The 16,733-nt window shown below is 50.9% G+C and overlaps 1 protein-coding gene across 1 annotated transcript; it reads left to right on the top strand.

The window, feature by feature from the left end:
- The first annotated feature begins 4,697 nt into the window (after nucleotides 1–4,697).
- On the top strand, nucleotides 4,698–6,476 carry LOC119316907 (60S ribosomal protein L6-like). The gene is made up of 4 exons (XM_037591301.1): nucleotides 4,698–4,990; nucleotides 5,066–5,172; nucleotides 5,830–6,011; nucleotides 6,103–6,476. The coding sequence occupies exons 1-4, from the start codon at nucleotides 4,776–4,778 to the stop codon at nucleotides 6,256–6,258; spliced, it is 660 nt and encodes a 219-aa protein (XP_037447198.1). The 5' UTR covers nucleotides 4,698–4,775; the 3' UTR covers nucleotides 6,259–6,476.
- The last annotated feature ends 10,257 nt before the right edge of the window (nucleotides 6,477–16,733 follow it).

The raw sequence follows: 16,733 nt of genomic DNA, 5'->3' as shown, positions 1-16,733 counted from the left end.
GCACAACGCAAGTACATCTCCATGCACTGATTGACACGCTCACTCTGGCCATCCGTCTGGGGGTGGTACGCTATGGAGTAGAGGAGCTTGGTGCCTGCGCCGGCAAGTAGTTCGCGCCATAGCGCACTGGTGAAGATCTTGTCGCAGTCGCTGACGATGGACTTGGGAATGCCGTGGAGCTTGAAAACGTTGTCCCAGAACACGCCCGCCACCCGTGTTGCTGTGAACGGGTGCCGCAAGGGCACGAAGTGAGCGAACTTGGTGAAACGGTCAACCGCCACCATGATTGTATCGTAGCCTTCTGACTTTGGCAGTCCCTCGACAAAATCCATGGTCAGCTCCTGCCAGGGTGCGGAGGGGATCGGTAGAGGTGCCAGTTTGCCCGCAGGCTTGCGAAGTTCATGCTTGGCTTGCTGGCAAACCTGACACTGGCGCACGAACTCGTCGACATCTTGTTCCAGTCCTTTCCACTCAAACACCTTCTTGACTCGGTGGTAGGTGGTCGTTGCTCCGGAGTGGCCTCCTACGACGCTGTCATGCATCGCGCTGGTGAGCTTTGTGCGCAGAGCAGTGTTTGCGCCGATCCACAGTCGGCCCTGACGCTGAATGAGGCCCTGGTACAGCTCGTACTCGTCATCATCTGGGCTGTGCAGCACAAGCTATTGCAGTCGTTCTTGCGTGTCTGGATCAGTGGCGTATGAATTGGCCACTTCCTGGATCCACGCGGGCTGACACAGAGACAGGGCGTTGGCGCTAAAGTGGCTGCCCACGCGGGAGAGCGCGTCTGGAGCTCCATTGTCGATACCGCGCTTATACTGAAACTTGAACTGCAGTCCAACCAGCTTTGACATGGCGCGGCACTGGACGGCAGTCACCAGCTGCTGATCGCCGAGAGAGCACAAACTTTTGTGATCTGTGAGGATTGTGAACGGCCCGCGCTGAAGATAAGCACGCCACATGTCCACCACCATCATAACTTCCAGGAACTCCTTCTCATATGTTGACAATTTCTGGTTCTTCGCTCCCAACGCTTTGCTGTAGTAAGCGATGGGGTGGCCTTCTTGTACCAGCACTGCTCCAATGCCCGTGTCGCAAGTGTCCTTCTCAATCACGAAGGGCTTGTCGAAGTCTGGGAGGGCGAGCACTGGCGTGGTCAGCATCGCGTGCTTGAGTGTGTCGAAGGCGTGTTGCGCAGTCTCTGGCCACTCGAAACCCTTCTTGGTGAGCTGCAGTGTGAGGGGCTTTGCAATGATCCCGTAGTGGGGCAAAAACTTGCGATAGTAGCCAGTGAGCCCCAAGAATGCGCGCAACCCTGTTGCATTTGTTGGTGTAGGCCACTGAGCCATGGCTTCTGTCTTCTCTGCATCTGTTGCGACACCTTCCTTGGAGATGACGTGGCCGAGGTAATCGATGTGGTCTTGGGCGAAGGAACACTTCGACATCTTGGCATAGAGCTGGTGCTCGCGGAGTAGGCTCAGGACGAGCCGGAGATGCTCCAGGTGCTCTTCCCACGTCTCACTGAAAACCAAAATGTCGTCAAGAAAAATTATGGCAAACTTACGGGTATACTTGGCGAAGGTCGCGTTCATCAGGCATTGAAATGTTGCAGGCGCATTTGTTAGGCCGAATGCCATCACGCAGAACTGAAAATGCCCGTGGTGGGTTTTGAATGCAGTCTTGTGTTCGTCCTCTTCCCGCATTCGGATTTGGTGATACCCTGCCCGCAGATCGAGCTTGGAGAAGAAGGCAGCGCCGGCTAGCTCGTCGAGGAGCTCATCCACGATCGGCAACGGAAACTTGTTCTTCAGTGCGATGTCGCTCAGGCGCATGTAGTCGACACAGAACCACCATGTCCCATCCTTTTTCTTCACTAACAGCACCGGAGCAGCGTACGGACTGACAGAGTGTGTGATCACGCCGGCATCGAGCATTTCCTTCACTTGGCGCTCTATTTCGTCTTTCTGAAGTGGCGAGTAACGGTAGGGGCGAGTGTTTGTATGCTGAGCTCCTTCTTCCAGTGTGATTGCATGATCGTACTGCCTATGAGGGGGCAGACCAGTAGGCGTGGTGAAGACATCAGCAAACTCCTCCAATAAGTCGCTGATCAGCGTCTGCGAAGGAATGCGTGACTTGGGTCTGGGGGGTTGCATTTCCACCATGGCCATAGCCCAGATGTCATTGCCTGCGATCAACTTGCAGAGCTCGGCCGGCTGAACGGCCGCGAGCGTTGGTGTTGTCTTGGGTCGAACACCTTGCAGGGTGACCAACTCGCCATCGTGAAGGAAGGAGATGAACTTCTCTTGCCAATGACATGTCATTGGGCTGTTTTTCTCCAGCCAATCCATGCATAGAATGCCATCGTAGGCGCTGGTGTCGAGCTCGTACATCGGCATTGAGAATGTATGGCCCTGCATCCACCACTTGAGCTCTGGTACTTGGCGCGAGCAGGTGAGGCGATCGCCGTTCGCCACACGCACATCCAGGGTAGCGATCTCCTGGGTCTCGGCGCCGACACGTTCGACGAAGGATTTGTTGACGAAGTTGTGCGTGCTTCCGGAGTCCAGCAGCAACAGCATCACCTGGTTGCCCACCAGGGCGCGGAGACGAATGGTGCTTGGCGCTTCCGAGCCGTCCAGCGCGTGCACAGAGATGGTGCAACACTCTGGAGGGGGAACGGCATGCTCGGGAGCGTCGGGCAAGTCGAGAGCGTGCACGGCGTCATCAATGAGCACCTTGCCAAACGCGCCGACCTGGATCGTGAGCAGCTGCGCTTGCGGATTGCAGCCGTGCTCACGGCTGTACCGATCGCCGCACTTGAAGCAGAGACCGTTGGCGCGGCGAAATTCTTTGAGTTGGCGCTCGCGTGCGTAGTCGTCGAGCTGTTGGCGCGGCGCGGCGCCCGGGCGTGCTGGTGGCGCTGGTGGCGCTGGAGGTGGGCGGCCTTGGGGTTGTGGTCGCGGCCGCGCTCGTGGCGTGTTCAGCTCCTCTTCTTGGATGCGAGCAAGGATGGACGCACGCGTGATGCTGGTGGGGGCTTGAAGACGCACCGCGGCGCGCAGTTCGTCCTTGAGGCCCAACAAGAACTATGTGATGAAGAACTTTGGGGACAGCGACGGGTCAAGCGCCAGGAGGTGGTACGTGTGGCTGTCGAACACCTGGCGGTACTCGCCGACGGTGCCGCTCTGCCGGAGTTGGAGAAGCTTGTGCATCTCCAGCTCGAACTCGTCAATGCCGAATTCCTCGATGATCGCTGCGCGGAACGCCTCCCAGCCCAGGCCACTGTGTGTTTGACGAAATGCCTGCAGCCAGTGAGCGGCCCGGCCCTCGATGTACAGCGTCGCCGTGGTCACCCAGCTCGACGGCGGTACGCGGTAGAGGTCGAAGTAGGCGCGGCAGCGATCCAGCCAGAGGTACGGCGCCGTGCCGTCGAAGCGCGGAAAATCGTGCTTGGGCGGCTTGATGTAGGTGTCGTGGTGTTGGTAGAGATGCGGCTCGCTCTGCTGTTGGTGCGGCGCCTGAAGCAGAGGCGGGCGCTGATCGGAGAGGTGTGGGGACGGTGGCGGTCCCTGCTGTTGCTGGTGGACCGGTGGAGGGCGTAGAGGCGGCGGCGGGGTGGAGGTGGGGACGGGTTGAGGACGATGCCCGGTCCCGATCCGCGCGGCGACGACGATCTCTCGAGCGCCTTGCGCGTCTCGTCGATGTCGGCCTGGGTGAGATCCACTTGCTTGGACAGCGCCCGCAGATCTTGTGCGACCTACGCGTTGAAGGCGGCCTGAACCTCGAGTCGCTTCTCGCTGTCGGCCTTCTGCTCATCGAGACATGAGAGGACGGTCTCCACGAGTGCCTTGAGCATGCTGGTGTTGTCGTCCATGGCGGACAGCAGCTGTCGCGTCTGAACCGAGGGTTTGGACGGCGCCGTTGTTCCGCTCCGAGCTGATCCAACCCTGCCGGGGATTTTGGGCGATTTGCCGGAGCAACTCGCACCCGCGACGGTGGGTGTTACGGATCAACGCCAAAAGATTGTGGAAGCAGCAAAGAAAAATTTCAGCAGGATTCGGTGGCTCTGATAACCAAATGTCACGCCCCGATCTAGATCAGGGAGGACCAGCGACGGTAGGTGAGGGAAAGGGGGATGAGGTTGGCTTGAGAGAGGGGGTGAGCGAGAGAGAGAGACAGAAAGGTGGGAGAGAATTTCAGTTTTACTAAAATAACAACCTGTTTGCTACAATGCTCTCGCGGGGTTAAGTACCCCACGTCCCCTCTGACTCACTCCGGCCACACACACTTACAGCTGTCACACGCACGCACTCATGCTTGGCACAGCCAACTGGCAGTCACGCGGTGGTGCCTTGCACTGCTGCGGTGACAGATTGTTGTAGATCTTTATGTCAGATTTGGCCTAATGTAGCGCCGGATTTTGTAAGCTCCGACCTGGCCTCTGATGGAGGCATTTTTGAGCACTAAATAAATTAGCAACGTCCCCTAAAAAAAGAAGAAGAAGAAGAGAACAATCGAACTCAGGGCAAGTGATGTGGTACCGATATACAAATGGGCCCTAAACACGTACAATTCCACACGGGCTCTTTGAGCCCGAGCACTCAGCCCAGCATCAAACATCCATCACGGCCTGGCCAAGAAAGTTAGGGTTTCCATCCACCTCCACGCTGCTGCACACATATAAGCATGCGACGAAACCCCATCGTCCATTCTTCCCTGCCGCCGCCTCCTCCCTTCTTCAGCCGAAGCGCCCGCACGCCTCGACCCAAGGGATCTCAATGGCGCCGACCTCCAAGATGGCGCTGGGCATCAAGCGCGCGTCGCGGTCGCACACCTACCACCGCCGCGGGCTGTGGGCCATCAAGGCCAAGCACGGCGGAGCCTTCCCCAAGGCCGAGAAGCCAGCCGCCGTCGCCGAGCCCAAGTTCTACCCCGCCGACGACGTCAAGCCCCGCACCGCCAGCACCCGCAAGCCTAAGCCCACCAAGCTCAGGTTCGTCGCACTACCGCCTCGCAGCTCTCTCTGTCCTCCGGGGACTTTAGGTTGAGATTGATTTGGCTGTTGCAGGTCGACCATCACGCCCGGTACGGTGCTGATCCTGCTCGCTGGGAGGTACATGGGGAAGCGCGTGGTGTTCCTCAAGCAGCTCAAGTCTGGCCTGCTCCTCATCTCTGGTAAATCTCGTTGGCTCCTGCGCTATGATACTGAGATGCACCCAGTCCTTATAACTCAATAGCGTAGGTCTTCACATTGTTGGTTTGTGGATTTAGTTATTGGCTGCTTACTCGAAGTAGCTATTCATGGGTTGATGCATGATGGAAGCATTAAGCTGTGTAGGTTCTCGCTCGTTTGGTTGTCTGGTTCCAGCCTGTTCGTTGCGCAAATCAGACTTGGACTAACTACCATTTGGGTTCGCTGTTTAGTAATAGTATTTTTTTTCTAAACACTGGCGGTGCATTTGGTGTGTCTTAAATGCGTAGAATTTTGACTTGGGAACTACACTAAAATGCCATCGAGTGCTTTTTTTAGTGACATGTTTTTATCTGTTAGCATCTGTTGGTGTCATTGTTAGTGGTTCCCATTGGATGTTTGGAACAACAAACTTTTAAAATGAATTCGAGGCAGGCATCTGGTTCTCTATTCAACATTGAATTGATTAGTCTATGAGAATTCCCTCCTTGCATGTTTGGCTACACCAGTTAATCTGTGAAACCTGGGAATTTAGTATGCCTAATGCTTCTAACTGCAACCAAATATGCGGTTGGGCTAATTGCTTATGTCGTGGTCTTGTAAGTTAGTATGCATATTTTAACGCTGATGTTTCTCTTCAGGGCCTTTCAAGATCAATGGTGTGCCAGTTCGCCGGGTGAACCAGGCTTATGTCATTGCCACATCCACAAAGGTTGACATCTCTGGTGTTAACGTGGAGAAGTTTGATGACAAGTACTTCGCCAGGGACAAGAAGACCAGGGCAAAGAAGACTGAAGGGGAGCTGTTTGAGACTGAGAAGGAGGTACATCCCTGAACCATTGGACGATCAGCTTATGTTTATGTCATTCTTTGCTCCACAACTTAGTTCTGTCTCTTGTCTGTTAAACCTGCAGACCACCAAGAATCTGCCAGAATTTAAAAAAGATGATCAGAAGGCCATCGATGCTGAGTTGATCAAAGCTATTGAGGCTGTCCCTGACCTTAAGAACTATCTTGGTGCTCGGTTCTCTCTCAGGGATGGTGACAAGCCCCATGAGATGACCTTCTAAGTTGCTACAAGTTCCTGAGTTTTGGATGTGTTTTGCCTAGATTGTTGCTGAAATTTGTACCCTGTTAGTTGACTTCCTATGTCAGTTGAAGTGACCGTAAGATATTATGAGAAGATCAAGAGAATCCTTATCTGCTTTGGTGGTTCTTTTTTTACTTATGCTTAATGGAACAGTTTGTCGTGTGTTATTTGTGATGCTATTTGTTTTCATTTTCATTCCTTCTGCTGATGTTTCTACTGGTTATCATGTTGTGATTTAGGTCAATATAGTGTTGATGTTTAGCGTGCTGCTGGTTCTGGGATTTCAGCCATTTGTCTTTAGTGTTACTCCGTCCGTTCCTAAATATAAGACCTTTTAGAGATTTCAATACTGACTACATATGGAGCAAAATGATTGAATCTATACTGCACATCTGTATGTAGCTCATATTGAAATCTCTAAAAGGGTATTTAGGCACCTGTGAATTTCGTTGTAGCAAAAGACAACCGATTACTATTCTGACGTAGAAAAACTCCAAAGAGGGCACAGGCCTTGCATTGGAGAGGCACCCTCGCCGAAGGTTGTTGCTGTCGAGTTGGCGGCGCTCGATGGCGCTGTGTCTCCGGACGGATGTGTGAGGCATCAAGAAGCTCCGACACGGCAGCGACGTCCGTGCACTAATTTGAGCCAGCCAGCGCTGTTCCGTGAACCCTGCCACTACGAGTGGCGTGATGTCGACGGCCATCTCCTCGTCGATCTCAGCCATGCCATGGCCCTCCTCCCTCATCTCCTCCTTCGAGCTCCACTTTGGAGGGCTCGAAGGTTAGCTCGTCTTAATCCGGGCCTGGTGATGGACGCAAATGCGAGCTAGGGATTTTCGAACGACAGATGGCTGCTTGGACAGTGGGAGCAGTGGCTTAGAGGTAAGGTTTTGGGGTGTTGGCGGCCTACTTTAGTCAAGGCGGGCGGAGCGGCGAATATGTGAAGGGCAGCACTTTGCGTCGGCGCACCGGCTGAAAGTACTTTCAGCCGGTTGGCTAGTAGCCGTCCGATCTAAGCGAGGTGGGCCGTCAGATCTGTTCCGGGTCAAAACCCCCCGTTTCTCTCTCTCTCCCGCAGCGAGCACGCCCGCGTCCTCTCGGCACCCCGCGCCCTCATCCCTGCTCGTCGTGGTGGCCATAAAAGCACCCCGCGGGCGTCAGTTCCGGCCAAAAAACGAGGTGCATCTGCAGCACATCCGGCACTGGGTTGTAGCCCCCGCGTGGTCGCCGCCATGCCTCGCCGATCGAGGTTGCAGCTCGCCGGCGACCGGTTGCAGCATCCGCCCCTGCCCCCGTGCTGGATCTCGCCGCCGGAATTCACAGAAACCCACCACCGGCATCTCGCCGTCATGAAAAAAATGGATGTAGCAAAAACTATGGCGGTAGTAGCAAAAATCCACATGGTTGAAGCAAAAATGTCACACGGTCGTAGCAAAAGAAAATGCCAGTTCCAACACAAAAACAATGTAGCATATCCAACATGCCCACACCCGGCACCGCTCGTGCCTTTCCCCCTTGCCAGTCGCCGGTTGAAGCTTTTCACGTCAATGGTTGCAACTTTTTTGTTCTGTACTCGCGGGTTGAAGCGTCCTATAAAGCAAGTTGAAGCTTTTTATAAAACCGGTTGAAGCTTTTCAATTCAACGGTTGAAGCTTTCTCAAAAAATGACGGGCGTGGATTTTTTATTTCATAGTGGTCCGATGAACTTCCCTATTCCGTCGTTTGCAGCTTTTCATACTATGGTTGAAGCTTTTCGTATGAACGGTTGTAGCTTTTTTTAGTGCATGGTGTCCAGTTGAAGCTTGATATATCGCTAGTTGAAGCTCTCGAATTGAACGGTTGTAGCTTTTTTGGTCATCGGTTGCAACATCGGTGGAGGAGAAAAAAATGCTTCCAAAGTTCGTCTTGAAGCTGATGGTTGCAGCGTTGGGGGAGGAGGTCGCGCACTCGCGCTGCCGTGGTTGAAGCATCTCCGATGGACGGTTCCAGCACATGGGAGTACAAACAGCAGCTCGCAGATGGTATATTCCATGGCGGCTTCCAACTCTGGCTCGCCGGGTGCGGAAGGAACCTGCAGCCGGGGGGAGGGAGGGCGAGGGTGGCGAGCGGGAAAAGAATGGGATCTGAAGGACAGAGGTGACCTGCGCGGAGTTAGGGCTAGCCGACGGCGGGATCTGAAGGAGAAAGAAGGGGATCGGCGTACGATGCGCTTCGCCTCGCTTCGATCTGCGCGAAGTTAGGAGGAGCGCGAGGCGTACGATGCGCTTCGCCTCGCTTCGATCGAGTGGCCCGCGCGGGACCGCGGAATGGTTCGGCCGGTGCGCCGTTCCTAAACACTTTCCATATGTGAATGCGGACAACCAAAGTGGTTTGTCACCACGCCGGTGTTTTTTAATATGGGTAGGCGATCATGTCCGCTGCAAATGCATGTAGAGTTCTAGAGACAGACGACCGGAGAGTGGTTTTGGAGTTGGGCTGGTTGTCGAAGTCCGACGTGGCAGATGCCTGGACTCCCCTCAGAGCTCCCCCTCAATTTGGGATTAGGCTGCGGGATTCCATACGCCAGGACTAGTCTGGCCCTTTTTCTTAGAAAATAGTCTGGCCTAATTTGGTGATCTACGTTGAACTTGAAGGGCTTAGAAGTATTTGGATCGTTCGGTCTGGACATTTACAACTGTTTTGGTGATCCGCGTTGGAGATGCTCTTAGCAAGAGAATGAACAATCAAATACGAAGTTCTAGGGGTGTGAATGACTTTAGGGCGCAATAAAGTTGACGAAGTCAAGAAGAAGTGGAGTATATCTCTTGTTGACGAGGTATACAAGAAGCTCTAATGACCAGTGAAAGCACAAGTGCTCCCTAGGTGGTTTTGATAATTGATGACAACATATCTCTTGTTGGACTAACATTTCTCTCTAGCATGTTTCAGGTAAGTTCAACAATGGAGTGACATGGACTAAAGGTTGTGGGAACTCCTTCAAGATGCTAAGGACAAAGGATTGGCTAAAGCTTCAAGCTCAAGACTCTTCATTTTATATTTTAGTGATCCAAGATCACATTGAGTCCATAGGAAAAGCCAATACTATTAAGGAGGGATGAGGTGTTGCTTAATGAGCCTCTTGCTTCATGTGCTTAGTGATATGCTCCAAAACCCTCAACTACTTTCCCATATCCACATATGACCTAAACTCTAAGCCAAACTCGGTCCTACCGATTCTTCCTATCCGGCGCCACCGAGTTTCACTTGTCATTAGCCACTGCCAAACCCTAGCAATTCGGTTCTACCGATAAGGATCTCGGTCTCACCGAGATGGGATTGCAAACTCTCTGTTACCTATTGCAATATTCTCGGTCCCACCGAGATATGCAATCGGTCCCATCGAGATTGTAATGTAAACTCAGTGTTTCCCCTTTGTAACTTTTCGGTCTCACCGAGTTCCACTCGGTCTCACCGAAAGAGCAAATCGGTCCCACCGAGTTTGCCTGACCAACTCTCTGGTTAGCTAATTACCAAATTCGGTCTCACCGAGTTTGTGTAATCGGTCTCACCGAGATTACGTTATGCCCAAACCCTAACCGAATCGGTCCTACCGAGTTGCATGTCAGTCCCACCGAAATTCCTAACGGTCACTAGGTTTACTATTTCGGTCAGACCGAGTTTTCTGATTCGGTCCCACCGAGATTGGTAAATTGTGTGTAACGGTTGGATTTTGTGTGGAGGCTATATATACCCCTCCACCTCTTTCTCGTTTAGTGAGAGAGCCATCAGAACACACACACCATTCCAACTCATATGTTCTGAGAGAGAACCACCTACTCATGTGTTGAGACCAAGACATTCCATTCCTACCATATGAATCTTGATCTCTAGCCTTCCCAAGTTGCTTTCCACTCAAAATCTTCTTTCCACCAAATCCAAATCCTATGAGAGAGAGTTGAGTGTTGGAGAGACTATCATTTGAAGCACAAGAGCAAGGAGTTCATTACCTACACACCATTTGTTACTTCTTGGAGAGTGGTGTCTCCTAGATTGGCTAGGTGTCACTTGGGAGCCTCCGACAAGATTGTGGAGTTGAACCAAGGAGTTTGTAAGGGCAAGGAGATCGCCTACTTCGTGAAGATCTACCACTAGTGAGGCAAGTCCTTCGTGGGCGATGGCCATGGTGGGATAGACAAGGTTGCTTCTTCGTGGACCCTTCGTGGGTGGAGCCCTTCGTGGACTCGCGCAACCGTTGCCCTTGGGTGGAGCCCTGTGTGGACTCGCGCAACCGTTACCCTTCGTGGGTTGAAGTCTCCATCAACGTGGATGTAGGATAGCACCACCTATGCGAACCACGGGAAAAACATCCGTGTCTCCAATTGCGTTTGATCTCTCCAAACCCTTCCCTTTACATTCTTGCAAGTTGCATGATTTACATTCCGCTGCTCATACACTCTTTGCATGCTTGCTTGATATGTATTGCATGTGCTGAAATTGTGAATAAACCCCACTTAAACCGAAAAAGCTTAAAGATTGCAACTTTAGCACTAAGTGTCTAATCACCCCCCCTCTAGACACATCTACTTCTAGATCCTACAACCAGATTAGACAGAATGTTCTTGGCCTCAAGAATAGTTTCATGTGTCTCGCAAACTGTGAGGAAATTGATTTCACTACATCCATGCTCTCTGTCAAAAGTAATTCAAGAGCTTCAACCTGCAAAATAGAGTTCACAAAGACTGAGTGATCTGAGGTTGGATTAAAAACACACACACTCCAACAGCTCCACTAAAAAAAGACACACCCGCGAGCAAACCGAGGATGCACGTTTGTCATAGTAAGACATTTTTTTGTCATTCATGTACATTCATAACGTTCTTTAAAAAGAAACAAGTTAGTCATACATGTGATGGACGAGCACTTGGAGTTCTCGGGTACCCGCACACCCTATATGTGCCAAAAAATTAATGATTCAAAAAAAAGTTCAAAAAATTTCAAATATTTTTTGAAATCAAACATGATCAAGTGTTGTACTTGTATAAAAAGTTTGGACAAGAAATGATTCCTATTGACTTCAGAGCAAAAAAGACAAGTTTATGACGACAATATAGCGTGTATAGTTCTCCCTCCGTCCCAAAATTGTTGTCTTAGATTCGTCTAAATATGGATATATCTAATACTAAAACGTGACTTGATACATCCGTATTTAGACAAATGACAAGAATTTTGGGACGGTGGGAGTACTTGTATATAACGTTTTTTGTCGAACCTTCGACCCAGGATACAATGAAAGTTATTCTCTGAAGAATCTTTTTATATGACTACAATATTTGATCATGTTTCGTACAAAAAAAGATTTGAACTTTTTTTGAATTACTATTTTTTGCATATAGGGCGCGCTGGTACCCAGGTTCTCCATCGTATTTTCCTACATGTGATGTCATAGATTAGTTCCATGCCAATAACATTTTTTTTCATCATCAAAGTGTGTTCTTTCATGACAAAAAATGGCAGATCACGGGTCGTCGTTAAGCTAGCGGGTGCGGGTTTCTGATTCGATACTGTTAACGACACGACCTCCAACTGACCCACCACGTGTCGGCATCCTATCAGGATGAGGGAGCCACACGCCAGCTACTTATTGGAGCAATTGTCGTGCACACAAACACCTACATGCACCGTTCATGAGGTGACACATGGCTTGACCTAACAGAGGCCCATTCAGTTAAAAAGACCAACTTAGTCAAAGGCTGGTTACGACCCACAGATCTTAGTCAAACCTTAGTGGGTTTGGTCCATAAAAGGCGCCCTAATGGCCTGCTTGTAGACAACCCATTTATGGCCCGGGTCCATACCGTTCAATAAGATCTACATGAATTCAACACTACTAGAAAAAGGGCTATAGATGGGATTGACATTAATGGCGCACCGGATAAGCGGTGCGCCATTAGTATATACTAATGGCGCACCACCTTATGATACGCCATTAGAGTTGAAACTACTAATGGCGCACCTGGCCCCGGGTGCGCCATTAGTATCAATTTTTTTAACTAGTGCGGCTGTCCAAACATACTAATGGCGCATCCAGACAAAGTGCGCCATTACTAGTTGTAACTAGTAATGGCGCACCTGCCGGAAAGTGCGCCACTAATGTTGTTTTTTTATTATATTTTTTATTCCCTTTTTTGCAAAACTACTAATGGTGCACTGTTCCACAGTGCGCCATTACTAGTTTAAACTAGTAATGGCGCACTGTGAGACAGTGCGCCATTAGTATGTTTTTTTTTGCAAAACTACTAATGGCGCACCACCAGGAGGTGCGCCATTAGTAACCTGGATTACTAATGGCGCATTTAGAGTTGGTGCGCCATTAGTAAGTGGGCAGCAACAAGATATTTTGGACAACCTCTCCTACCCACACTCACTTTCTCCCCACTTCATTCTCTCCACCTCCTCCTTGTCTCGGGTGCCTCCTCTTTTTTTACCTCATTTCCACCATAGATTCATTCAATTTAAGTGGTTAAATTACCTTGTTTTGATAGGTAAGTAAGGGGGGAAGCTATATTTATGTTGTTCTCCCTACAACAATGTGCACATGCACTTTTTATGGCCTAGCTAGATCTATGTATGTTTGTGGTGTTGCATATGTTTGTGGTGTTGCATATGTGTTTGTGTTTGGAGGTGTACCCATATTTGAAATTCGATAGTTGCCAATATTTTGCTGGAATGTTGATTCATTTCCGTTTCGGCGAGAATTTTGGCATTAAGCATTCTTTTTGGTCCTATTTTTAGGGAAAGTCATGCCAAATTTTTTCTTGGTTCTAAAATATCGTTTTGCTCTACCCCGCAGGCGACCATGGTCCGCATGATGACCGAAGGCATCGTGAATAGGTTTTTGAGGTCCGCGAAGGCCGAGATGCTTCAAAAGAACGAGACAGAGATAAGATGTCCGTGTCGAAGATGCAAGCTGAAGAGCCTTATTGCGGACCCGGAATCCGGGTAGGTGCGGGACCACCTGCTCTTGCATGGTTTCATGGATGGCGATCGGTGGCAAGGTGATGAAGATGACTACGAAGTCGTCCATGGGGGCCGGGCAAGAAATGAGGAAGGGCAGCAAGACAACCACCGCGGCTCGGGCGGGCGAGAAGATGAAGAATCCCCAGGAGATGATCACGACGGTGATGCTGTACACAGTCATCATGTAGAAGATGCAGGACATGATGATGAGGAAGATGCCGGAGCAGTCGACGGGCATGATCATGAAGATGATGATGCCGGCGGAGCAGACGACGCTGGACCATCGATTGGCTGGATGCAGGACCCTCATATTCAAGAGCTGCTTCTCAAGCAGACGGATAACGCAAGAGCTGCCGCCCGAGAGAAAGCCAAGATGGATCAACTTGAGTTAGACGCGGTTACTCCATTGTATGAAGGATGCAGGCCCGAGGATACCCGCCTGAAAGTAACACTCATGGCTCTGGAGATGAAGGTAAAACACAAAATGACCGACGCATGCTTCGACGAGAACATGTCATTCTGGCACGAACGTCTTCCCGAGGGGAACAAGTGCCCGACCAGTTTGGAGGAGGCGAAGAAAATCGTGTGTCCTCTGGATTTACCGCACGTGAAATACCATGTGTGCATGAACAATTGCATCATTTATCGGGACGAGCACGCGGAGTCTACCATATGTTCGGTGTGCGGCGTCACTCGATACAAGAAGAGGAAGAAAGCTCCTCGAAAAGTGGTGTGGTACTTTCCGATCACTCCTTGTCTGCAGCGGTATTTCGCGGACCCTAAGGTAGCAAAGCTCCTGCGTTGGCACGCGGATAGGGAGGAGAAGAAGCGAGAAGATGACACAAATGATCCGGAGATAGATAAAAAAGACAAGATGCTAAGTCACCCTAAGGATGCGAGCCAGTGGCAAGCGTTGAACTTCAAAGACCCAGAATTTGGGAACGATCCAAGGAACATCGTGCTGGGCGCGAGCACCGATGGAGTCAATCCATTTGGCAGCCAGAGAAGCACACATAGCACCTGGCCTGTGTTTGTGTGGATGTACAACCTTCCCCCCTGGTTGTGCATGAAGAGGAAGTACATTCACATGAGTATGCTAATTGAAGGACCGAAACAACCAGGGAACGACATCAATCTGTATCTGGGGCTGCTGAAAGAGGAGCTTGACACGCTGTGGAAAACGCCAGCCAATACGTGGGACACTGCAGAAAAAGAATATTTCCCTATGAGAGCCACGCTGCTCACGACGGTGCACGACTATCTCGGTTACGGATATGTCGCGGGGCAGGTGGTCCACGGATTTTCTGGATGCGTCAGGTGCATGGATGACACAACATATCGCCAGCTAGATAGAGATCCCGGGTCTTCGAAAACCGTGTTCATGGGACATCGAAGGTGGCTTCGCGACGATGACCCGTGGAGAAAACGCAAGGATCTGTTCGATGGTGAAACCGAACCCCGAGGACGCCCGCGTACGAGGAGCGGCGAGGAAATAGACGAGCTGTTGAAAAATTGGAAAGACTGCCCACTGCCGGGAAAGAAGCAAAAGGCGCCAGAGCCGGGAAAGAAGCGAAAGGCGCCAGAGCCGCTGCTGAAGGTATGGAAAACGAGGTCTGTTTTCTGGGACTTGCCGTACTGGAAGATCCACCGTGTGCATCACAGCGTTGATGTCATGCATATCACGAAGAACGTGTGCGAGAGTCTGCTTGGTACCCTTCTCAACATGCCAGAGAGGACCAAAGATGGGCCGAAAGCAAGGGCAGACTTGAAATCAATGGGCATCAGGCAGGAGCTTCACGCTATATATGATGATCATGATGATGATGATGATGATGAGGTGAAGCAGGACACGGAAAGTCGTCGCAAAGGCAAAAATGCCAAGAAGACCAGAAATGACTACCCTCCCGCGTGCTTCACTCTAAGTCAGGAGGAGATCGAGCAGTTTTTCACCTGCCTCGTAGGAGTAATACTTCCTTACGGTTACTCGGGGAAGATAAGCAGATACCTAGACCCAGTGAAGCTGAAGTTCAGTGGGATGAAGTCTCACGACTGTCACGTGCTGATGACGCAGATACTTCCAGTTACAATCCATGGGATCATGGACGCGCACGTCCGTGAAACCCTATTTGGCCTATGCAACTTTTTCGATGTCATCTCTCGGAAGTCTGTTGGCGTGAGGCAACTCAGAAGGCTACAGGAAGAGATCGTGGTGATACTATGCGAGCTTGAGATGTACTTCCCGCCCGCATTCTTCGACGTTATGGTGCATCTGCTGGTCCATATCGTGGACGATATCATCCAACTCGGGCCGACGTTCCTGCACAGCATGATGCCGTTCGAAAGGATGAATGGTGTCATCAAAGGATACGTTCGCAACATGTCACGTCCAGAGGGAAGCATAGCCAGGGGCTTTCTGACCGAAGAGTGCATCTCCTACTGCACGAATTATCTAGGCATCGAGAACCCCGTTGGTCTGCCCGTCAACAGGCACCTCGGCAGGCTCGCTGGATGGGGTCACCGTGAGGGTTGTCGCGAAATGCATGTCGACTTCGAGGGTCGACTCGCCGACTTTGAAAGAGCAAACCTAGTCGCGCTACAACACATAGACGTGGTCGATCCTTGGGTGGTACAGCACAAAACCTTTATTAAGAAGACGTACAATGACCGAGGCCAACAGAGGACGGACGGAGATATACTCAAAGAGCACAACTCATGTTTCACGCGTTGGTTCAAGCAGAAGCTTCTGTCGTACCCTTTACATGAGGATTCTTCCGCGGAAGAACAACTCATATTCGCCTTGTCACAGGGCGCCGAGCACAACCTGATGACCTATGAGGCATACGATATCAACGGCTACACATTCTACACCGAGGCCAAGGACATGAAGAGCGATGGTTATCAGAACTCCGGGGTAACGATGGAATCCTACACCGGTAACGACAAGGACAGATACTACGGAAGGATCCAGGAGATCTGGGAGCTGAGCTACGCTGGAGAGAAGGTCCTGATGTTCCGTGTCAGATGGGCCAAGAGCGTCCTAAAAGAAGACCGGTATTTCACCACCATGGTTATACCCGAAGCCAAATCCAAAACCGCGGGCGCAAACGTCACCGCGAAAAATGAGCCATGGGTACTGGCTTCCCAAGTGGACCAATGCTTCTTCATTACCGACCCGTCAAAGCCCAGTCGTGTTGTCGTGAGGAGAGGCAAAAGGAAGATCATCGGAATGGATGGAGTAGCCAATGAGCAAGACTTCGACAAGTACGGCGACCCGAGGATCGAACATGACGACGATGATGAAGTAGCAGCATACACCACAAGAAGAAGCAGGACCACCCTACCTAAAGGACGTCCGTTCCACAGAAGAACTCCATTTGCGAAAAAGAAGGGCAAGAAGATTGTGAACAGATAGCTAGCTAAGATCGATTGTATTTAAATCGTAGCCTTCATTTCTCGATT

Source organism: Triticum dicoccoides, chromosome 6A (assembly GCF_002162155.2).
Source record: "Triticum dicoccoides isolate Atlit2015 ecotype Zavitan chromosome 6A, WEW_v2.0, whole genome shotgun sequence".
Classification (NCBI taxonomy): domain Eukaryota; kingdom Viridiplantae; phylum Streptophyta; class Magnoliopsida; order Poales; family Poaceae; genus Triticum; species Triticum dicoccoides.
The sequence above is the reverse complement of the archived record's forward strand: the minus strand, read 5'-3'. Positions and strand labels throughout refer to the sequence as shown.